This window comes from Chenopodium album, chromosome 19 (genome assembly GCF_948465745.1).
Source record: "Chenopodium album chromosome 19, dcCheAlbu1.1, whole genome shotgun sequence".
Taxonomy (NCBI): Eukaryota; Viridiplantae; Streptophyta; class Magnoliopsida; order Caryophyllales; family Amaranthaceae; genus Chenopodium; species Chenopodium album.
In genome coordinates this window covers 32,073,765-32,094,562 of record NC_137852.1, presented here as the reverse complement: position 1 = coordinate 32,094,562, position 20,798 = coordinate 32,073,765, and the positions used below count along the sequence as shown (strand labels likewise).

Below are 20,798 nucleotides of genomic sequence, written 5' to 3'. Positions count from 1 at the left end.
AATATCATTTTATGATTAGGGGAAAGAACATTGATTTTCTTTCCAAATTACATACGAATATGTTCCGTTTACCATTGTTTATGACCGGCTACCAAATGGGCCGTTAATGAAGAAATTTTGGGGAGTGAAAAAGTAGGGGTGTGAGAAAAAGGTAGATAAAGTAGGAGAAGATGAGGAGAGGTGTGTATAATTTATGGGGATAAGAGAGATACTGCAGTAAAGGAACTTTTACGAACAGTGTAAAAGGGAAGTGTTCAGATTATTTAAGAATGAAGGTGATCTTTATGCTTCACAGCATAATAATTTATATCGCTTCATTGCAGTTTTTTTTTTTTTTTTTTTTTTTTTTTTTAAATATATGTAATGAAGTAATTTTTGTCATGTAATTATGGATGGCTGTGCTACCTTAATTGCTTAAAGGATTTCCAATTTGGTTGGCTCATTATTTTATATAAGAAGTAGTATCATATAACTGCAAATTTTACTAATCATTTGTGATGTATAAACTACAAGTTGAAAATTATATAACATGCTAATTAGTCGAATTTGTGATTGCTTGAATAAGAGTAAACAATGAGTTTGGCAATGTATGAGATGTTAATCCGTAATCAAGTAGTAGGCAAGTAAAGGAGAGAATGGTATTATTGGTGGAGAACTAGGGTGGGAGTGTGGTCAGTTATTCCCAATTTATGGTTGTACTTGTTGCTTTGATGAGGTGGTCCAGCTGAGTTGATAATTCTTGCAATGCGCCACTGCAATATTAATTACGATTTTACGAGTCTATATGCTTAGCTTTGATTTAAGCTATGTTTATTGTTGAAGCCCATTTGTAATGTGAAGTAGTTGTGTCTTGTGGGCGGGTATGTGTATCAAAAGTCCCTTTTGCCCTATCCTCCTGCCTTGTATGAAAATAATTTTGTGTAGCTTGTAATTTTTTGATTGGAGAAGTTTAGCCAGTTTTAATTGCCATCCCCTCATCTGGGAACTTCTCATCGTTCATTATTGTGTCTTTGCCCCTCTAAGTTCAAAGTTTGATTCTTTAAAATCAATTCCTCCAACAAGGACGGTAAGTCACGTGTCAAGGAGAGTATGAAATCTTTTCTTGGTCAGCAGAGTTGCTGTCTCAAGGGCTAGAAAGGAAGAGAGGGTAAGTCACTTGTCAAGGAGAGTTGCTGTCTCGAGGACAAGGATAGTGAGCTCTTAATTGATTCACTAAAGGCTTAACCATCGTGAAACAATTAAGAGAAGCGAGCAGACTGCATTTTTTTAAAGGTGACACCATTCACAAATTAATCCACTCAATGCAAGCTTAAAGGTAATAACCACCAACTTTTACACAATTGATTGTCTTAAGAAAATATTTATAACCTTGAATAAAACTCTCAATGAACTCTGATTACAAGCGGCAGCCCCTATCGGGGCGTTTGGCAAGTGGGAATGGGAATTTGAGGATTACAGGGTTGGGAATGGGATTGGGATTTATAGTTGGGAATTCAATAAAATATTGACAATCCCTTGTTTGGGGTGTGAAGGGAATTGATTGGGAATAAGTAGCAAATTTACAATAACACCCTTACTAATATTATATCCTTATGCTTTCATTAATGGCAAAATGGTCTTTTTCTATATATTCCCAATCCCTATCTCTATTACTTGCCCACCCACCCCCCCCCCCCCCCCAAGTAATAAAATCATGGGGATACACCAATTTTATTCCCATTCCCAATCCCACCTACAATTCCCCTTCCCACAAAACAAACAAAGCAATACATACTCCCACCTCCTCAATTCCCATTCCCAAGCCCCAAACACCCCCATAGTGATATTATAGATGTCTAACAGTCTCTTAATAAGGTAAGGATAAGTCCTGAACTCTTACAAATTATGAAATCAAATAAATAACTTAGACTAGAACTAGATTTAGACTAAGTCAACATACTTATTTCACACACTTTAGGACCCTAGCTAAGAGAGGAACTCAACAGCAACCTAACTATTTTTATTACTGCTAGACTGACTAGATTAACAAGCCCAATTAAAATGGGTTATCGGTTCTCATTATAGGCTATGGTATTTTACTGCATCCTTTACTGAGTAAATCTAGGACTATGTGAGACAGAAATTTTACTGCATTCTTTACTGATTGCTACCATTTTATAAGAGACAGAAACTTAATGTGCAAAAATGCAGTTGATTTAATGTTTAATATGCTATTCTCTGTTTTCTGTCTTCCCTTATTTCTATTCAGTTTTCAGATCTAGTGGGTGGTTTACTTATTTTTAGACCATTTGGTGGATTCTATACATAACTTCAAAATGCATTTTCATCTGGCAGCACTCTCAGGGATGGATTTGTTGATGGCTGATATCGAAGCTTTGGCAGCATATGGTAGTTACTTTTACTGTATGTCAAAGGTTTGGCAAAGCCCACTGCCTGAGGTCTATGATGCTGAAGTCGTTTCTGACTATTTTAATTGTAGGCCTCATGTTGTTGCCCTTAGACTTATAGAGGTATTGATGTAATTTATTCATGCAGATGATCTTGATGGCATATTTGGATCCTGTCTGAGTAAAATATTGTTTTTCTTAAAATATTGCATAAGTTGTAGGCCTAAATCTGATTTGTGCGTTTGGGGGTGGGGGTGTGTGCTTGTGTGTGTGGCATTTTCTTTTATAGTTCTATCTGGAGTTTTGCACATCTTTGGATGTTTGTGGGTCATCATTTGTATCTTTTTTATTAATGACATATTTCTAAGGCAGAATAATATGTTGTAATAATAAAATTGACAATGCTATTTAATTTAGTTCTTTGTTAAATAATAAGTATTGGCTGTTAATTTTCATGCTTTTGAAGGTTTTTGCTGCATTCTCTTCTGCTGTAATTAAAATTCGTGCTTCAAGGATCAGAAGGCATGTCTTGAGGACTGATGATGATAGAATCAACAACTTGTCACAATATGATTTTGGAAAGGTTCTTAAAGAAACAATGCTTAGTTTGGGTCCCACGTTTATCAAAGGTTAGCAGTAGCTGAGAAACATTTTTTTTTCTTTGCCTTACTTGCTGTTACATGGCTTTTTGGAAAGAACATATGGACTACTTTAACTGAACTTGATAGGAGGTTCTGTTTTAATATTATCCTTTTGCTGGATTACACTGATGCAGTAGGACAGTCACTCTCAACAAGGCCAGATATTATTGGTTCTGATATCTCCAAGGTGAGATGCAGGGGTTTTCTCTCTCTCTCTCTCTCTCTCTCTCTCTCTCTCTCCTTTTCAAAGCTTTATTCTATTTTATGGCAACAAAATCCTTTTTCAATAAGGATTTAAAAACAGCTATCACTTACATACTGCATATATATATATTCACTATCGTACATTATTGCTCATTTTTACTTTTACATTACTGTTTCATTTTAACATTCTGAACAATGTATTCACCTAAGTGATGCTAGATAAATGTCATATGCTGGCTGACTGAAACACATTGTACCTTTTCTATATTGTGGCAAATATCATGGTCCAATGTGAAATTGATCCTGAGTGTAAAACATTTAGGTGGCGTTCTCTTCAACTAAATTTCACTTATTTAATACTGTTCAGTTCTTTATTAGTTGACACTCTTTTTATTTTTGACACACTAATTAAGGAGAAGTGGGAAAGAAAGGATGAAGACAACAATACCATTACTCATCCCTACTCACCCGCCCTTCTTCATATTCTTGTTGACCTGTTGAATTAACACCCAGCCACCTCCAAGATGCACCACCACCCCACCTTCATCTACTCAACCAGCATCACTCCTTTTACTTCACCTCAGACCTTATCTTGTCTCCCCATAAACTCCCAAAAAAATTTCATTCTCCTAATCAACTTGTACTATTGACCCATCCTAATAATTTTGTTAAAAACATAAATATTAATAAAAAAAAATCCTATGTCTACAATTTGTTGGTGCCGAAGACAAATTTACTAGTCTTTAAACAAAATCAAAAGAGGAGTAACAAACTTTTGTTGATGGTGAGAGATGATAAATTCCTGTGGATATCATTTTGGACATCAATTATCTTCGTCCAAAACCCTACGTTTTCGTTGAACTGAGATCCATTGATCCTCCACTAGAATGACGAAATTGAGTGTGATGGGTGTGCAATGTGAGCCTCTAGTAGATCAACAAAATCAAGATCTTAATAGTTAAGGGTTTTTATACATGGAGGAGAAAGAGGAGCAATAGTTAGCGGTAATATAGTGGAGTGGTGCGGTGTAGTGGAGTTAGGAGAGATAAGGAGGTAACGAGTGCCTGAGTGGAGGGAAGGAGAGATAAAATAGGGTTATTTTAGTTTTTATTGATTGGGTTGAGAGGAGAGAGAGATTGGGTTTGATATGGGGAGGACGGAGGAATGAGAATAAGAGGGAAATAAGAGTGAGTAAAATTAACCAACTATTTATTATAAAAATTTGCCTAAAATAAAAACGTGTAAAACAAAAGGAAACTTCCCAAAATGGAATACATGTCAATTAAAAAAGAATGGAAGAATTAGTATCTTAAGTCATTTGTATTATCTTATTTTACCTTATTTGAATTTATCTACCTTTGTCTTATAAAATTTTCCTTCATATTTATTTGTTGGACATATGGCCACTTGACACGTAGTTTAAGGAAGAGATTAGTGTACTCTAAATAAAAATAACTAGTACCACAACTATTTACTACAAAAAATATGCTTAAAATAGAAACGTGTTAAACAAAAAGTAACCTCTTAAAAATAATACTTGTCAACTAAAAAATGCTATTATCTTTTATTATTATTATTTTTTTAAAAATTATTTTTTTAAAAAATTTTATCCACCTCTATCTTATATAATATTTCCTTCACTTTTATTTACTTGATATTTAGCCCCTTGGCATATAATTTAAGGAAAAGATTGAAGAAGATATATATACACACTGAATAAGTACTTCCTCCGTTTATTTACTTGCAACACACTGCTTTGACAATCATTTAAATGAAGATATTAAGTTAGGTAAACATGTAAATTATTGACAACATTTTACCACTGATAAAAGAAAGGCAATTTTGCATTAAACCACCTTTTATAACCTTTTTTTTTTTTTTTTCTTTTTGCAGGGAACAACGCACCTTATAATTTTTTTTTTTTTTTTTTTTTTTTTTTTTTTGCAAAAACACACCTTAATCTAAATTTTTTTTGCAAGGCAACACCTTTGGCCGAAAAATAGACTTTGACCTTGTATTTTGGGGGTTGACCCGACCATGTGGCTCGCACGTGACGTCCTAAAACCGCTAACCCTCCCCTTTCCCCAACCACCCACTTCATGTCGCCGGCGATCGCATCCCCTCCCTTTCCCCATTCCCGTCCTTAACTCAACCCTCAAGCCCTAAACCCAATTCCCAAGCCCAATCCCGAACCTTCATGAAGTGCAACATCCATTGTGGTTGACGAACGACGGAGTTTGGGTCCGGGTCAATAAATCGAACGGTGGTGCTTTAGGTGGAAGAAGAGGAGAGAGAATTCGTGGGCGGCGCTTTAGGAAAGTGGGTGGTGGTGGATCTTGGGGTTCTAGTGGTGAGAGTGAAGGAAGTTTTGGTGGTTAGGTGGAAGAGGAGGAGAGAGAATTCGTGGTTTGGGGGAAAGGAGCAAGATCATCGGCGCTAGGGTATGGAGGTGGTCGCCGTGGGTGGGGAAATTGGTTGGTCGCCTGAAAAGGGACGGTTAGTGGTTTTAGGGTGTCACGTGCGAGGCACGTGGTCGAGTCAAATACAAGGTCAAAGTCTATTTTCCGGCAAAAGGTGTGTCCTTGCAAAAAAAATTCAAATTAAGGTGTGTTTTTGCGAAATTTTTTTTATAAACTGGTTTCTTGCAAACACATGGTTATAAAAGATGGTTTAATGCAAAATTTCCTAGTCTAATTATTTCCGGCAAAGGTGATATGTTGCTACTGTTTAATTATTATAGCTTAATTTGTTTGTTTACCTAGTCTAATCACTTCCTCAAATAACGTGCTACGAAGGTGTGTTGTAGGTATAAAAAAATGGTGGAAGTATAAGTTAATACCATAAAGCCTTAATTCAACCCTTTTATTGGCCATCATTTTTTTTGTTCTTAAAATTTTTTGTATATCTAATCTAATATGTTCCTCAAAATGTGTGTCATAAGAGTATGGGACTATAAATCAAGTATTAAAGAATAGGCGAAGTATAATATCAATAATCCCAATTTTAACCGATTTTCAGTAAATAATCTCAACTTTTGATTATAATTCTTTAATAATCCCAACTTATATAGGTATCTTCCTAAAATAATCCAAAGTGTTATTTTTGTTGCTTTTGCTGATCTCTTTTGGGACTAATATGTTTAACGAAATTAAAAGTTCGGATTACTATAAGGAGATACCTATATAAGTTGGATTATTTCAAGATAATCAAAAGTTAGGATTATTTAAAGAAAATCGGTCAAAAGTTGGAATTATTAAAATTAATTTTTCCTTTTTGATTGCAATGTTTGGGTATTCACTCCTGTCGATGCACATTTTATGCTATTTATATCTATGATTATACTTGACTGTAAATTATAGAAAGTTAATGTTTTAAAAGCATACACCGAGACAAATCTAATAGGACCCCATATGACTTTGTTTTTCTTCACGTATAAATCACTGAAGACTGTCTGATGATGAGTGTGAATAATGTAGAGTTTCTTATGTTGCGACTATAAAAGAAAGGAGGAAGTATTATATTTTCTAATTGGACTTTAATCTACCTTATTAGGCCTTATATAAGGTGTTATTAGGCCTTTATAGAATTTCTTAACCCGTATATTGTCTTACATGAACTTATCAATTCTTATCTTATTTTATTTGAACTTTTTAACCATTATATAATTTTATCTTAACTTATCTAAGTTTATTAACCCTTATCTTTTCTGAATTTCTTAGACTTGTAATAAGTGAAAATGGATTGAGGAGAACAAAACCTTAATAAAGTTTACCAAGGTAAAGGGATTTCACAAGTCCAAATGTCACAATACTCATGTTAGCTTCTTTTATAAGATATTAATGGGGTTATGCAGAGGACCCAAATTGGAATCTTTTTAGTGAGCACCAATGTGGAATACCCAATCTATATGAATCCAACAGTAAATTCATTGATTTTGGTTTATGCATATGGGAATTAACCTGATTTTTCCTTTTCAAATTGTTTTCGTTTTTGTTGTACTTCTCTTCCCAATTTTTTGTTTTGTATAAACTGTCAATGCAGGCGCTATCTGAGCTTCATGATCAAATCCCTCCTTTCCCTAGAGCTATTGCAATGAAAATTGTCGAGGATGAATTAGGAGCTCCCGTGGAAAGATTTTTTAGTCATATATCTGATGAACCTGTTGGTGCAGCTTCTTTTGGTCAGGTACATTTCCAGTTTTCAGTAGGCAAGCCTATTTTAAAAGTAAAAATCTCATTTGGAGGAGTTAAGTACTAAAATTATTCAGAAGATCACAAGTTGATGTTATACTCTAATAATTTTGGTCTTTTATCCTCAAAATTGATGCATTGGTTAGTTATATTCATACCAGTTTGATCAAGGTGATGGTTTTAATAGGATTTGTCTTTGCATAGTCTTTGAATGTTTTAAACATGGGTATAAGGATCATAATCCTCTCTGAATACACGTTTAATTGCTGAGAAAATTTACCAGAACAATGCATGGTTTCTGCTCTTTTGTGAGACTGCTTTGTGGGATTGACAATTTCTGCGTTGCTGTTATTTTATGTTGATTGAGTCTTTGTTCACATGCTTTTTGGTGCAACAGGTCTACAAAGGAACAACATATGAAGGCTATGCTGTGGCTATCAAAATTCAGCGACCAAATTTACATCATGTAGTTGCCCGAGATATATACATCCTTCGTCTTGGGGTTCGTGCTGACCTTTTTTTCTAATATGTTTGACTGATTTCTCTAAAGGAGTCTAAATTTCGATATTTTAGGTTATTTCAGCTTGGTCTTTTAAAAAAGATTGCCAAAAGGAAAAATGATATTCGCTTGTATGCTGATGAGCTTGGAAAAGGCTTAATGGGAGAGTTGGACTATAGATTGGAAGCTGCAAATGCATCCCGATTCTTGGTATTCTTCTATTCCTATTTTTTTTTTTTTTTTTTTTTATGTTTTCTACTCCCCTTGCAGTGTATTTAGATGTTAGCCATATGTTTGTCTTTTGTTCTCCATTTTTTTGCGACCTCGGTAGAAAGATAAAAAGACACCAAATCCTTCGATTTGGGATCTGATTATTAGACTCATAATGATATAGATTTTGGTAGAATTTGTATTTTTCTTGATTTAAGCTATAGAAACCTCCATACATCTGGATGGAAGCTGAAGTTTCCATCCAAGATAGGTTATTTTATTTGGTATTGAATTTAGTGATTGGTTAGTTAAAAGGAAGATAAATCCACGAGAAGATTAGCAAAATGTTATGAGTGGGGGAGGGGAGGTTATTTTAGATTATTATACTTCCATTACAAAGAATTCAAATTGTAATAGGTTTTTTTTTTTTTTTTTTTTTTTTTTTTTTTTTTTTTTTGTTTGTTTTATTTTATTTTTCCGCATCATAGAGTGATCATAACCCTAAGAGTGAGGGTTTTGGACAAGGATTCTTTCAATTCTTAGGTGAGACTTGTGTGACAAAAACTGGTTTTCCAAAGTAAGTGTTTGCTGTCTCATTAGCCTTTTTACTAGTGCCTACAAGATTGTGACAAAGGTGCTCCATTGTTTGGGATGGTTGTTATCTTTTATCTTACAGTATTTTATAGATATAATGTGAGGCAATAGCATTGGTGGTTCTTTTGAACTTATTGTAATTTTGGTCTGGATTCGGACATACATGTGTTTACCATTAAATTGGGGTTTTTTTTTTTTTTTTTCATGTTTCAACTTTCAAGCATATTAGGATTTTATAATCTTTAGATTTGTTTTTAGGATACAGTTTTACTTAATCTAGGACACTTAAGCATGTAAATCATATCATGTTCTACTAGGTATCTTAATTTCTAGGGTTGTAGTGCCTAGTGGCCACATATATATGTATTATTAATAAAATCAGATTTTGGAGTTTATGAAATTGATGAGTGTTAGCTATCGAGGTTTAACATACATACAACTGAAACTATTCTATCGTTTAATTTTTTGTTTTACTACTATAATTTTGTATCTTATAAGCGCCTATTGCTTAGACTTGGATTTGGATTTGGTGTCGTGCCTTGACATTGCGTTGGATCCTATGACACTCTAAAATATATAAAATTCTACATAAGGCCACTATATATTGTTAGGATTTGCTAGTATGTTTTAAACTCAAGTTAAACTCTAAGTTGCAAATTGGCTAGAATTTGTTATATTGTGTGGGAAAGAAGTAGAACAACAACAAAGGTTTTAACTTGGTACACTAACCACCAAGATTAATAAATCAAGGGTATTAATCTTGTCTTCACACAAAGTTTTGACTAGATAAAAAATAAATCACAAAAATTTATGATAGTCACTGAGATTATGGTCTTATTTGGCAAAACTAGCAGTAATGGGTAGCATTTAGTTGTTGAGTAATGGGTAGTAGCTGTTTGAGTAGCATGCAATTGTCAATTAGTAGTGATTACTAGTGGATAGAGGTTAGCTACCAAAGTAATGGTTGATATTATGAGTGTTTGATAAATTTAGCAGTTGAAATATTAATGTACAATAAAATTCATACATATAGTTTAAAGTAATCAAAGTTTGATAAGTGCTACTTGCTACATTTGAATCGCTAATATATTCAACGTTTGAGAAACAATACTCTTACCTCTACCACTAACTGCTACCTTGCCAACACTTTTATTTTGTCCAACCGCTAACTAGTGCCACATCTGTAATCGCTGAACGGGCCTATAGAGGAGAGCCAAAAATCTTATTCAAAGTTCCAAGTAGGCTAAAGTTTCATTTCAAGTGTTACTCTGCTCGTTATATATGGAAACAATAAGACCTACTAGGTTAAGCTTAAAATAATATAAAAATTGTCTGTAAAGTACAAAATTCAAAGGCTAATAATTAACTTTGACCACCTAAATGTTTGGGGTGAATCATGGGTAGTTGAGGGAACCTTCACGAGACTTAATTTTTGATTTTCTTTTGGTAAAAAGTTCGAGCAAACTCCAAAGTAGTTCTGGCTTAGCCTGGACAAATTAACTTCTAATGCTCAATTTCTCGCTCAAATTGGGTTTAGGTCTTATTGACGGAAAGCTCTTGGACTCTACTTTCATCTCTTAAGTTTTGGTACTAAGAAGATACAACTAAGTAATCCATTTTCGACCAAGTATTAGCCTTTCTTTTTTCACTATTGCTTCCATTATTCCGTGTTTTCAACAATGATCACTTGATCCTTAGGATTGTTAAACTCGATTATTATCGATTTAACCTCGTCTTAAAGGATCTATAATGTAATTATTATTGATTTAACATAATATGTGTGGTGAATCTTAACTCTATCATTGTATAATCAACCAGGAGGCTCATTCATCCTTCCCATTCATTCGCGTGCCTAAAGTTTATCCTCAATTCACAAGAAAAAAAGTGCTGACTATGGAATGGGTGGCTGGTGACAATCCAAATGATTTACTCTTAGCTTGTACAAGAGCTAAAGATAATAGTTCTGCATCATCAGAGAGACAGGCGGTTGAAGCGAAGCAACATCTTCTTGATTTGGTAAGATTTACTTGATTTCTAAGACTGTTAACGGGATCTATTCTTTTTGAGTGTGCTTTTCTGCATAATTATGTTTTACATCATACAGCTACATACATTATGAACTCTATGAATCCATTCATCTAAGGGTTTGGAGCTGGTGCTGTATGTTTTCTGGAGATATGCTTTACTTTAGAAGCTTTTTAGAATGGTAGTTGCTTTAACATGGAGGGTTAAAATCAATTTGCAGGACTAGGGGGAGGTTTTGTGGTTTTCAAGTTAAAATTTCAGTTATTGACTTATTGTATCGAAGATATTTAACTTTATATTTTGCTAATTTGCTGGATTTGTTGGGTTTACATTGAGGGGAAAATAAATTGGTGTCTATCTATTGGTAACTTGTAAGAAGGATATGTTTGGAAAATCATGTATGAGATGCTAGCTTGTAAATTCCCATGAAATATGTTTGTGGTTTAATAGTAATTTCTAGTGTAACAAATGTAGTTATAAGGGTGTTGAGAGGTTTATTTATTTATTTATTTATTTATATTTGGGAAATAGTACATGGTGGCCTTAAGGAAACAAGAATTCTATTTTTTTTTTTTTTTTTTTTTTTTTTTTTTTTTTTTTTGGCAAATGATATCTAGTGACCCTCTGTGTTTGCATTTATCATCAAAGTGCCCTTATTGATGTTTTATGGTCAACTTATGTTGTTTTATGGTTAATCTTTGATTAAATTTCATAACTTTACCAACTTACCCTACTAGTTAAACTGTCTCCTTCTCTCTTTAACCCAACAACAAACACCATCCATCCACCCCTTTTTGTCCGCCGACCCAACATACACATAGCAGCCACCGAAAACCACCATGCTGCCTTCTTAAACCCATACCTAGCAGCCACCTAAACCCACCATCAATTACCGCACTAGCTAGGACCCGCAACCCCTTCCCCCTCATCTGCTTTCCCTCTTGCCTTCCTCTCTCTCCTCCTACACCAGCCTTCTCAAGTGGGTTTGGTAGTTTTAGGTGTTAAGGGTTTGGTTCTGAGTGGGGTTGGGATTGGGGAGGGGTGGGGTGGGGTGGTTTGATTTCGGGTGGCCAGGTGGGGTGGTTTCGAGTGGGGGTTTGAGGTTTGGCTAGGTTGGGGTAGGTGGTAGTGGGTCTGTGCCGGTGGAGATTGTTTGGGAGGGAATAATTAATAGGGGTTAGGTCAGTCTTTTTATTAGATTCGTTTAGGTTTTAGCTCATTAAAGCTTAGGTAAGTCGGTTAATGAAATCAGAACACTCTAATGAATTTTTCCATTCTATAACGATTTTTAGTTTCCTGAAGGCTAGCAGGTAGAATTTCCCTTTATATATCATCTGATTAGATAACGTTGATGCACATCACATGGTTATTTTTCTTTTTCTGTTTGTATCATAGTCTTCTCTTGTGCACCCAGAGAAAACAATGTCCCTCGTGCTTCCAAGCAAGGAATCAGTATTAGGGGAAGGGTATGTTAGTCATAGCCTATTAGAGCAACTCCAATGGTTGCTTTTAGGGACTAGCTTGCAATTTTAATTATTTTCAAGCTAATAGCCAAACCATTGGAGGATAGTTTAACTATTAGCTTGGCCAAGCTAATGCCAAGCAAATTAGCTTAGTTAAGCTAATTAGCTTAGAAATTAATTGTCTCTAATAAAATATTAATTATTTAAAAAATAAAGCTGAAAAATCTAAATGCTAATTAGCTTAACCATTGTGGTATAAATTAGCTAGAAGGAAGAATAGCTTTGCAATACTAGGTGGCATGGCAATTAGCTTGCTTTTGGAGTTGCTCTTAGTAGTAGTTTGGGGAATAAGCTAGAGATTTGTTAAGAGGGAATTTCTATAAATAGGCCACATTAGGAGGGTAGAGGATCAGGTTGAACATTGTGTGGTTTTGTATTGGGAGACAGTGAGCCTCTCGAAAGTGGAATTATCATCCAATTTAGTGTAATTCTCATCTAATGAATATAATCAGCCTATTTCTTCTGTTTTTCTGCCATTTATACTGCTGGAAACCATGCTAATGCCTAGCATTCCACTTCTTAAATATTTGGTAAGTCTTGAAGGAGGTCACAGTCTTTCTGTACACTGGTCTGAGTTTGCAGCTTTGGGACCTAATTTTAAGTATTTTTCCCCTCATTTGGAATATGTCTTCCAAGTTATCTATATTTGAAGTAACGATCTAATTCTTGCTTTGGTGGATAATCTGTTTGTCTCTTTTCGTGTTTAGTTTAGGTGGCAGATTATTTTACCCATGCTAAGTTTCTAAAATAATCACTTTATTGGAAACTTTAAACCTTCAAGCCCTGATTATGTGTACTGTATTTGCAAGTCTAATGCCTCATATACTAAATGTCGACGGTACCAAAAATGTTTTCCCATCCCCAGGTGAAACAAGATTTAAAATGTATGGATGAGCCGATGAGTATGTCTTCAGCAGAAGACTTTTAATTAGTTAAAGGCACCTTGTTAGATGTACTTTTCTGTGTGCATTGCATATGCTAGAATGTATTGCATACCCTGTTACACTGGTTTATGGAGCTGCTTTGAATCATCTGCACAACTAAACTACTTGTGCATACCGCTGCTGTGTATAAATTCTGATGAGTTTTGACAGTGTCAATTTTGTGGTTTTAGGTTTGTTGGGATGGAGTGGGTTTGTCATACTACTCTTATGGACACCTTCAAGATTCTTATGTTAAGTTTGCTGCACATATAGGGACAAAACCTATTCGATGATAGCTTGTGAATCCTATGATTTCAGAGGAGTGATTGTAATTTCTAACATCAGTTTTCTTGCTGAGCTTTTTATAGACTATAAATATAGAATTCTTTTGATTAGCTTTTATTTTACTAACTTTTGGCGTTTTCTTGGAATGTTTGGGTTCTGTTAGTTTTTGGATCTTTTGTTGTGTATGTTAGAAAGTGCTTGTGATAATTGATACTCCAATCTGGTTTTGACTTTTGATTAAGAGTAAAATATTCTTTACCTTAAAACATGAAACATTGTGAATCAATGTGGTCACAAATGCTATAGTTACAGATTCTGGATTTGCTGGAGATTGCCACAGGAGCAATCACAGTATGATCCCATCATCTCGTGTGTGGGATACGGGATGCCAATTTGTATGCCAAATTTGCTGGAGATTGCCACAGGAGCAATCACAGAAGACCTTTCTCGTGCGTGGGATACGGGATGCCAGATATAAGCAGACATACCTGTTAAATAGCAAAGCAACTGATTCCCCTAATATTCTAAACTCAAAGTCTGTATGCCAATTCGTTATGTTTAAATATTACTGTTAGACTTTTATTCAAGTCCATCTAATCCAAATTTTATGAGTAACCTTTGGAATTAAACATCTTTGAAAGTTGTCTATGTCCGTATTGTTGTATTAAAAAGATCTATTATCAATTCATCCAGGTGAACAAAGGTGTAGAAGCATCACTTGTTCAACTTCTTGAGACAGGATTTATGCATGCTGATCCACATCCTGGGAATTTGCGTTACATAAGTACTGGGCAGATAGGGTACTCTTGTATATTCCAAGGCAAGAAATGAACTTTATGTTTTTTTACATCAATAGTAAGATATATATTTTTGCTGTCTCATTGTCAGGTTTCTTGATTTTGGACTCATGTGTCAAATGGAACGGAAACATCAGCTGGCAATGCTTGGTTCCATAATTCATATTGTGAATGGGGACTGGGCCGCTCTTGTTCAGGCTCTATCTGAAATGGATGTCATCGTCCCTGGCACCAATACTCGTCTTGTGACAATGGTATTTCAGTTGTACCTATCCCTCCATCATTTTAGCCTAACCCCCTCCCTAAAGAAAAAGGGTACACAGACATGCATTGTTATAATTCACTCTTTTTTATTTATTTACTAGGTTAGATTCCGTGCCATGCACGGTGATCTATAGTTATAGATTGTTGATTGAAATTAATATAATTATAAATGAATCGTCGAGGGATAATAAAAGTATGTGATAGGTTAATTTTTATATTTGTATTTTTTAGTTGTCGCTTACAATACACAAATAAATAAAAGTAGACAAAAAAAATCGATCAATCTTTTTTCTTGTTGCAATTTAAAGTATATAATTTTTGGTTTATAGCTGACTAACCTTTTTTTAGAAAGATTTGTGAAATATTTTTATTTTAATATACTAATAATTACCACATTAATATGGAATATGTATAAAAAAAATATATATTTTGAATGATTTGCTTACTTAATTAATAGGAAAATTTGTCAGAAACAACCTTTTAAAGTGTCTACTTTATTTAAAACAACCTTTTAAATTTTTTTTTGCAATTTCAGACCACATTATAAATTTTTTTTATCAAAGACAACCAAATGTTACTTTCCGGTTTCGACTCTATTTTTCCTTACATTGACCACGAGTGTGCGAGTCACGTGACCTCCTATATTGCTTAATACACCCCTTTTCCCTCCAATTAACTCCTATCAAAACCCCTGCTTCTCTTTCATCCCTCTTTTAGTACGAGTGAATTGGAGGGAAAATTGGTGTATTAAGCAATACATGAGGTCATGTGCGTTGCACACTAGTGGTCAACATCGGGGAAAATAGAATCAAGGCCGGAAAGTAGCACTTGGTTGTCTTTGATAAAAAATTTTTATAATGTGGTCTGAAGTTGCAAAAAAAAATTTAAAAGGTTGTTTTAAGTAAAGTGGGCACTTTAAAAGGTTGTTTATGACAAATTTTCCTAATTAATAAGTAGATTTTTTTATTAAAAAAAAGAAAAATAACTAAGGACACACCAGCAGATGACACGTGTCATTGTTGGTGTGTCATTTAGTATATAGTATTGATTTTTTTTTTTAATTATTATTATTATTATTTTTTATGAATATGATGCCTTCTTGTAGGGTATTGATGAATTATTCAATTTAAGAAATACACCAGTTGCTTTTTCTTTAGCACATGAGTTGATATTGGCCCCTTCTGTGCCCACTAACCTTCACATCAGTTCTAATATGTCTAAATTCACAGGTGGGTATTAAATTTTTTTTATTTGGGGGGGGGGGGGGGGGGGGGGATGGATTTTGGAGAAAACAAGGCTTTTTTCTTAAATTAATATATTTTTTTTTGATAACTTAATGGGTTCTTTGAACTGCATTTCAATGTTTAATAAAAGGGTTTTTTTTTTTTTTTTTTTTTTTTTTTTTTTTTTTTTTTGTGGGTTTAGGTGAAACTCATTATTTCGTATTCTTCCAAATAGGATATACAAAACCGCCCGGTCATCATGTATGATCCCAAAGAAATAGAAAAGAAACTTTGAAAAACCAGGTCAAGAAAAATTAAGATAGAAGAGAAATTCAGTGAAGCTAGGTGTTCTCCATGAGCATGAGGCGAGAGAGAGTCTAAATTCTCTCTGACACTTAACTAGACACCCATTTACAGAGTACCTATTATTTTTCTGCTGTCAAATTACCCATAAAATTGCTGAATATCTGACTGCCACAAAATTTAGGTTCTTTTTGGCTCCAAAAGCTTGTTTAATGACTTGAAATGTTCCAAAACATTTACTGGATTGGTCATTCTAATCCAAACAACACGCCTGTTGTCGTATGTGTTTAATTTTATATTGCAAGAATAGGTGATAGCTTTAAAATATTACCATGTTTCAATTTACTAACTTTGTATTTCCTCCATTTCTCATTACATGCATCATTTTGAAAGTTTTAACTTTTACCACATTTTATTACTATATGTGATACTAAATGTCATTATTTTAATTTGTAAACTAGTATGTATCCCGGGCGATGCCTTGGGTTGCTAATTAGTGCACTTCTTGCTTTAATTCAACAATTATGTTGGACTATTTGTGTTGTTAGTGTTTGTAGTGGTTCGGGCATTGCCTTGGATGTCACTTTTTTTTTTTCTTACATCATATGCATTTATATTTTAATCTTGTGAAAAATAAATGAATTATATTACCTCTAATTTACTTAATAAATGAAAGAAATATTATAATATTATGTGAAACTTGAAACATTAATAATAGTTGGTTGAGATGGTAAAAGTATTACCAATATATATTGGAGGTTATGGGTTCGAATCTTGTTGAAAGCATATTTTATTTTGTTAAATGAAGTGGCTAACTTACATTGTGCATATACGTTGGTTGATGACGTGGCATTGTGACATAGGCACACATACTTTGAAGTGTGCCACGTGGCACCGTTCCTTTAAAAGGAACGCCTTTTAATATATAGTATAGATTACTTTAAATAAATGTATAATTCCAAAATATCAACTTTAAATATCTTTGCAAATATATAATAAAAATAATGGTGTGCGATGCCAATCTTGAAATATAAAATGATGCATGCATTGAGAAGTAAAGTTGGTATAAGATATCGGAAACTAATATTTGATCAAAGAAAAAGCTACCTTAACCAAATTGGTTAAAGTTGGTGAACAGTTCTTAACATGTTAGCAGAAAAACCCGTTATTGCCCTTGAGTTGGTGAGGACCAGTGGAGCACTTAAGCTGTTGTTTCTTACATACTTTCATCAGATTATGTTTGAGGTTGTAAACTTGTAATATAATGATCTTTAGGTGCATAGGAATCAGGAAATCACTTCATACTTTAGATGATTAGGTCATTACCTTGGAGAATATATTCTAATGGCTAGAAATTAGGATATTTGTTCACTCAATGAAAGACTGAAAAACTCATTGGCTTTCATCTAATACTGTAAATGAAGAATAATTTGCTTATTTTGTTTTAAACATAACTTTATTTTGAATGTGCAGGAACTGGAAAATACTCTAGGAGAGGTAGAATTCATTGATGGTATACCTGATGTCAAGTTTAGTAAGGTAAGGTATTTTGATATAAATATATAATGTGTTATGCACTATTACTCTTTAGATTAATTAAGCTTTTGTTGTTCTTGAGTATGTTTCTATCTGTAGTCAATTTTATCAAAGACAATATTGAATGGCTTTTCGCACCATTCTTTGAATTATCTTTTTTTGTTGTGCAAATGCTACTTCTGGGCTTCAGGAAGAATGTGAACATGAAGGTGAAAATAATAAGCTGCATAAACCCACTGTTAAGGGTGGAATTGTGGTGTAAACAAGAAATGCATAACATTTTTCTTTTTCTTTTTTTTGTGAAACAGTTTCAAGGGCTTAGTTTTAAGTTATTAGTGTTTCCTGTAGGAAATCCATGTGAGTTACATATCCAAATGTATCCCAAGAATTTTTGACCCCCAAAGAAAATTAAATTCAGTTTGATCTATTTTGGCCTAAAATATTAATTACATTTTTATCCCATAATTTTTCATTCATATTTTGTTCTGCTTTTTTTTGTAAAGGTCCTTGGAAATATTTGGTCTGTGGCCTTCAAGTACAACTTTCGAATGCCAACATACTATACACTTTTGCTTCGCTCTCTGGCTTCACTGGAAGGTAATACTGTCATCATATCATTTTCACATTACTTGGTGTTTCAATCAATCAATCAATCAATCAAAGCCTTAATCTCGCAAGTGGGGTCGGCTAATATGAACCAAATTTGATTATTCCGTGTAGTCATCAACATAAATCTTTCTCCTCCATCCCTTACGATCCAAAGATTCATCCTCATGTAAATCCATGCACTTCATATCCTTACTAACTCCTTCCAACCAAGTCATTTTTGGTCTCCCTCTCCCTCATTTAATCCCTCCATGGTCCCACTCTTCCACTATTCGCACTTGTGTACCCTCGAGTCTCCGTCTCTTACATGTCCAAACTGGCGTAGGCAATTTTCCCTTAGTTTATCTGCAATGCCTGTCACACCTACTTTCTTGCGAATAACCTCATTTCTGATTCTGTCTCTTAAAATATATCCACACATCCACCTCAACATGCGCATTTTCGTAACCTCCATATTTTTAATATGTTCTTTCTTTAGAAGCTCAACATTTTGTACCATAGAGCAACACTGGTCTTATGGCGGTCCCGTAAAATTTTCCCTTCGACTGTAAGGGAATGCTTTGGTCGCATAACACTACCGTGGCCGTGGCCGTGGCTGTGGCCACGTCTTGATCAATGTCACCATTCTTCTGGATGATCGACCCAAGATACTTAAAACATTCACTCATGGTCAAATCCTTTCCATCCAAACTCATTACTTCGTTACTTGTCCCCCTCTATGTGCCAAAACGACATACCAAATATTCAGTCTTACTCCGTCTTAACTTAAACCTTCTAGATTCCAGCCTTTACCTCCATTGCTCCAACTTGGCATTAACCCCATCTTTAGAATCATCCACCAAAACAATATCATCGGCGAACAACATATACCATGGAACACCAGCCTTTGCCTCCATTGCTCCAACTTGGCATTAACCCTACCCTTGGAATCATCCACCAAAACAATATCATCCGCGAACAACATATACCATGGAACCTCATCTTGAATTGTTCTAGTTACTTCATCTAGAACCGTTGCAAAAAGAAAAGGGCTTAATGCAGATCCTTGATGCAATCTGATTGTAATAGGAAAATCTTTTGTTAACCCACCACATGTCCTCACATTTGTTGACACATCCCGATACATATCCTTAACTAGGTCCACGTACCTTCGTGGGATACCTTTCTTCAACATTGCCCACCAAAGTACCTCTCTTGGCACCTTGTCATATTTATATATAAATATTAGCTACGTTATATCACCATCATATCATGGTTATTCCTTTTACAGACACTATTGGTATTAATATTACAAATATTCTTGAAAGCAGCCATGACATACGTTAAGCTTATTTCTAAAGCTGAGTTTTTTTGTGTTTGTGTGTGTGTGTGTGTGTGTGTGTGTGTGAAATAGAGAGTTAAAAATTACTATTATCAAATAATAAATACATTAACTATAATGAAAGTATGTTATAGGAAAAATTTATTAAGGGCTTGGGTGTGGTAATTCAAAATCCTTTACAAATGTATTGTCGTGTATTTACACCTTTGGTTTGGGTGGTAGATCTGGTAGTTTTAATACATACTATTTGGTTTATGTGACTATTTGGTGACATTTTAGATAACAATTATTTTTTAAATGTATGCTCGACTTCGTCTGCTGTAAGGTAAGAGCTGTCGGTACTTCCTAGTCGAGAGTCGGTCCCATAGTTGGCTGATCATCGGTCCTCTCCTAGGAGGGGTTTCCAAGCTACCGACGAAAGTCGGGTGAAGAAGTGGCTACATATTGATTACAAAACTACCTTTATAGAATCCTCTAAAGTTTGATAGTGTTATTTCAAAATTATTATTAAATAATATATATTTGATTTGCCTCATTTCATATCTTAAGTGACGACTGTTAATTTAGAACTCTTAATTGATTTGCATGTTTTAATAATATTTAGTATAATATATCTAGCATATTTTTCTTCAAATGAATTTTTTGCTCGTGAGCTTTGGTTACACGTAGTATTAATATGTGAAATGTTTAATGTAAGTTCTTTAATGTTCTATGTGACTACGACTATTAAATATTTATATCTAAAACTAAAGTAACAACCACTTAGTTGAATAATTCCTATTAAATTCTCTCCATAATTAATACCGCTTTTTTCCTCCTTTTATTGATTTCTCTTAATTTTAAGATTTTTAAGTTCTTTTATACCTCTTGATAACATTTGCTCAAATATAACTATTTAATATGAATCCCATTCAAATTCCATAACACGTTGTATGTTTATGTGCCATCAAACTTCAAAAGCTAATAAATTTTAACAATAGTTGCAATTAAAGAACGACAATCAGATTTTAAACAAGAAGAGCAACCGCGAAGGAGTAAAAATAAACAGTCTCTTCGTACATACATTTTTTTTTTTTTTTTCTTTTTAGATAATAATACTAAAATATGAAGTACAAAGCTTTAGAATTTTAATATTAAAAAAAAAAAAATTGAATTAATTGATGATATATGTTTAATGAGAAAAAAACATTAAATATATTAATGATAGTGAACATATTAATGAGGGTAAAAAAGTAAATATACATTTTTATACATATTTTTAAACATA

General features: G+C 33.9%; 1 protein-coding gene across 1 annotated transcript in view; it reads left to right on the top strand.

Moving 5' to 3' along the window:
- Positions 1 to 20,798, top strand: part of LOC145593571 (uncharacterized) — a 28,082-nt gene that overhangs the window by 736 nt on the left and 6,548 nt on the right. The window contains exons 2-12 of the mRNA XM_081649840.1: positions 2,335 to 2,510; positions 2,854 to 3,016; positions 3,163 to 3,215; positions 7,274 to 7,417; positions 7,820 to 7,924; positions 8,006 to 8,131; positions 10,544 to 10,741; positions 14,175 to 14,281; positions 14,370 to 14,532; positions 17,542 to 17,607; positions 18,108 to 18,201. Coding sequence (XP_081505966.1) covers positions 2,335 to 2,510; positions 2,854 to 3,016; positions 3,163 to 3,215; positions 7,274 to 7,417; positions 7,820 to 7,924; positions 8,006 to 8,131; positions 10,544 to 10,741; positions 14,175 to 14,281; positions 14,370 to 14,532; positions 17,542 to 17,607; positions 18,108 to 18,201 — 1,395 coding nt within the window. The remainder of the gene's footprint in view (positions 1 to 2,334; positions 2,511 to 2,853; positions 3,017 to 3,162; positions 3,216 to 7,273; positions 7,418 to 7,819; positions 7,925 to 8,005; positions 8,132 to 10,543; positions 10,742 to 14,174; positions 14,282 to 14,369; positions 14,533 to 17,541; positions 17,608 to 18,107; positions 18,202 to 20,798) is intronic.